At 37.4% G+C, this 4,218-nt stretch overlaps 1 protein-coding gene across 1 annotated transcript in view; it reads right to left on the bottom strand.

Annotated features, from left to right (window-relative positions):
- Positions 1 to 3,775, bottom strand: part of sh3bp5b (SH3-domain binding protein 5b (BTK-associated)) — a 32,371-nt gene extending 28,596 nt beyond the window's left edge. Inside the window, exons 1-2 of the mRNA XM_041987353.1 lie at positions 3,451 to 3,775; positions 2,024 to 2,086 (exon numbers count right to left, since the gene is read on the bottom strand). Coding sequence (XP_041843287.1) covers positions 2,024 to 2,086; positions 3,451 to 3,528 — 141 coding nt within the window. The 5' untranslated portion in view covers positions 3,529 to 3,775. The remainder of the gene's footprint in view (positions 1 to 2,023; positions 2,087 to 3,450) is intronic.
- Between the last annotated feature and the right edge of the window lie 443 nt (positions 3,776 to 4,218).

The following is a 4,218-nucleotide window of genomic DNA, read 5'->3' as shown; positions in this document are numbered from 1 at the left end:
ACTACTGTGAAGCTGTATTCTTTAAATATGTGAAGCTCCCTAAACACTGGGCTAAATGTTGTCTAAAGGCTTCAATCCAAAACATTCACTGGGTTTAAAAAGCAAGATGTTACAGTGCTGACTGAAAAGCTTCCTGATGATGCCATCACCCTCACCAGTGGCTGACCTGTTACAGTGCTGCACATCGTATAGATCTGCAAATCTTAGTCAAGCTCCATCTCAGTCCACAAAAGCTGTCACTGTTACTGCTTTCTACATTATCATTTGACTGTCACAGTAGGAGAAGTCTTTGCCAGGCATGAAAACAGCTTTATTTACGGGGAGGAAAACAGAAATCAGTCAAGCCTGAACAATTAACAAAGTGCCAACTCCATCAGATATTTGGCTTGGTTTCTGTATTAGGAGCTAAATGGTCTAACTGATCATAATGATCCCTAAACACAGTTAATGTCTGCTCATCCGAATAATGGACCGCCAAACGTCTTTTTCCCTAGATAAATTAGGGAACAAAACACAAGAATGAGCTGCAATACTCGTACTATGTTGATCATTTGTAGATTTGGGATTCTAAATTACTCGTACCGAGCTAGCAAAGCTTCAGTCCTGCTCGATAATTTGGTCATCAAATCCCATTTAAATTTGAAATGTTTAATTCTTTCATACTATGTGTGGCATAGAAGAGAGTTATTTACAGTTTAAGCCACTTGCAGACTAAAATTAACTTGATTCAGCAGAATTTAGACATGATTAATTATGCTTCCCTGTCTTGTTTTTGATATTGCACATATCTGGACAGTAGAGCAGATTCACCAAAAGTGCATTATGATCTTCATCACTGCTGCATTACAGATCGCAAATAAATTAATGAATAAAATTAGATTGGATTGATACCTATCTCTTGCTGCTAATCCTTTTTGCTAGAATTCCCCAACATCCCGTCATTCAGGGACAAACCCCATAAAAATGGAATCTCATGAACTCTTGTTCAGTTTAACCTCCCAGCTGCCGGACTGATGCCATGCACAGCTCTCAAACCGCAACAAGACTTTGAACTTTCATCTCTGTAAAACTCCACACAACATTTCTGACCTACATAAATGTAAGTCATTGGTCTTTACTGGGTTTTAATGAGAGTCAAAGATCAGTTATGCAGCCTTGTTAAAAGGTCTTGGTGACCCCAGTTAGAGTCTTGTCTCTGTTTTAGTCAAAGGTTAAAAAGAAAATCATGTAAAAGTTACGCAGATAGAAGCTGTACTTTGACTATTATAACTGTAAATTCATCTAAATACAGTCCACAATAAAAACTGCTTAAGAGTATACAACAAGATATTTCACTCTGAAGGGAAATATCACTTAACTTAATGTCAGGTTGTTAAATAATAAATGTCCTGTTGCACATATACAGCCTAATTCTATCACTACTATGCTTTTTTTTAACCATATTCATAATCTAAAAACATCAACTTTGAGGGTTTTTACAATAACTGTGCAAATATGTGCATAAAAAAACAAACAAACAAACATCTACATGTTGATTTTGTTAAGACAACTAATGTAACAGCCCTTGAGCCCAAGACAAATTTCCCTAAAGGGACAAAGTACATTGTATTGCATCATAGCTTATTATGGCGTAAAAAGTCAGCTGCAGGGAAATGTAATGAATTCTGTTTCATACTGTTGTTTACTGTAACACAAAGCAATATACTAGTATTTATCAAAACCTGCTGACATCTTAAAAAAATCCAAACTTTACTATTGGGCCTGGAGCCAGAGCAAAAGTCCAGCTGTAATTCATTTAAACAGTAAAAAAACAAAAACAAAAAAACTGCTGTATCTGCAAACAATACCTCCAAAACACAAACAGACAGATTGATCTCCTACATTGTGAGACACTGCTGGATCTTGCAGAGGTAAGCAGCAGAAACAAAGTCATATCTGATGACGGCAGTAACGTGTAGGCAACCACACACTCCATCAGGGAAAACTGGACCAATGCTGAGAGATAACGTGTCAATATACTGACCTCAAGCTCTGTCTCACATCTGTTGATGTCGTCAGTGGACTGGTTGAGTTTCTCCAGCTCTCCCTGGAAGACAGGGAACACCAGAGGGATTAAACAAGTGGTCATGGAGAAAGCGAAAGTAATGTAATTTAATACCTGGAAGTAAAGAAGAGGGAATTAGGAACATCTGGAGTGAATTAAATGAAGATAGGAAGGATTGTGAACACTAAGTCTGTCTGAAATGTTAAAGCGCCTCATGATTTGGGGGGATAAAAACCTTAAAAATGATGCAAAGGTGAAAACAACTCTTTTATTTTATTTATTTATTTTAATGAATTTGTATTTAACCCACTCAGCTGATGACAAACTTATAATCACAACTGATATAAAGATCTGATAACTAAGCTGACTAAACACTAAAACAAAAAAAATGCCAGTTTTGTTTATCTGTGTATCATTGAAGAGATACATCAGTCTAATACATTTTCTACTTCTAAAGATACTTAGACCACAATAATGCTGTAGTGAGTTTACAGTAAAAATAAAACACAGGTATAATAAGGTTGCTGTTACAGCAGAGCTTCACACTGATACACCGACCCACCATGACGTAGCTGAAGACTCATTTTCTGAATCAAAATGCTGAAGATGTTGACCCTACATGTGAACCTGACAAGCACCTGATCTATTATTGCATTAATATCAATTCCAACATCATCAAAGCTGATTGAATCACTGTTTACTCAAACTGTTTTCTACTAAATATAACAAGCATAACATGACCTGAAAAAAATGAACCGCTAACAATCAATCAGCTCTGCAGTTCTAAAACTGGGATGAAGGGCCACTAAAAAGACCGTAAATACAAAATGTGTGCACATTACCTACATTATTCAGACTTTGATCACCATCTTTTCATCTTATGAAGTGCTAGACTATTGTGCAAATGAAGAGTTTTACATTTTTGATAGAAAAATATAATCAAGGATTGAGGACTACAAAAACACAGGGTCACAAAAATAAAGGTGGAAAACACTTTTTATCCCAAACATTTTTGTAACTTTTTCCCAATTATCGAGTGATTGCTTAAAGCTCTTAATCAAGCGTCTCTTATATGTTGAACCCAGAATTGTTATATAGGCTATCTTAATAAATTTAAGGATATTTGTTAGGACACTTTTTGACAGATTATGTCAATTGTCTGCAACACATTTGCATCAATATGAGGTTAGCAAGTAATTAAACTAAAAGCAAACTGTCTCAGCTGAAATATTTCTTCTAGATTCAAGACTTGAATCAAACAACTAAAGTCGCTCATCCACGAGAAAAAAAAAAACACATTATTACGCAAATTCGAGCTGTACTGAGCTGCGACTTTGTCATTGTCTGGGCTGCAGTCCGCCTTACCAACAAAGCAAACGAGAGCAGTTTAAGTAAAGCAGACATACCTGTATTCTCGGGTCCACCTCTTCGTCTTCATATTCAGCCTCGTCGTCGGATCTGTGCTCCTTTTCTAAATGATCCATGTTGTAGGTAAATCAGAGATGCTAAAGCTGAACAAAGACAGACGTTACAACCACCGGAGAAACAGCTGATTCATCTGACTTCCCCGGTCGAAATGAACTGGATTTACACCCTTTTGTCTGTTCTCATATGCAAACCATTTATTTATAATAAGTGCTTTTCATAGAGGAACATCTTGGCATGTATCCTCCTGAGCAAGCAGCTGCGTCTGTCTGTACTCTGCGCTTCCTCTGCACAGACTAAGCTGGTGAAACGAGTGGAGCGGAGCTTCTTCAGACCAGGAACGCCCCCTTTAGAGAGGTGGTGTATGAGGGGTGATCAGTGCCCTGTAGCGGCGAAACAACGCAGGAGGATTAAATGAGTACCCAGTGACTTTTAAAGGAGAGATGCTGGTGCATTCCAGTTGTCCAGAACTTGGAATTCTGAGGGATTTTGCCGGAAATGACGAAGTGCCTCTGGATCAGTGTCTGCAGCTGTGGTTGTGATGCACTGTGCTGACAAAATGTCCCGTCGTGCTTTCATCTTTTCAGAAGATTTTGTAACAGAATTGTAAAGTAAAAGTGAAACTTATCAGGACAGAATTTAAATGCACATGATTCTGTTTGCATTTACTTTATAAAGATGTGAAGCACTTCAAATGTTTTGACACTGACGAGGCTCTCTTTTGTAATATACACATTTTTTACTAAGCA

Source organism: Melanotaenia boesemani, chromosome 6 (genome assembly GCF_017639745.1).
Source record: "Melanotaenia boesemani isolate fMelBoe1 chromosome 6, fMelBoe1.pri, whole genome shotgun sequence".
In the NCBI taxonomy this organism is placed as follows: Eukaryota; Metazoa; Chordata; class Actinopteri; order Atheriniformes; family Melanotaeniidae; genus Melanotaenia; species Melanotaenia boesemani.
This window is presented reverse-complemented; position numbering and strand designations above follow the sequence as displayed.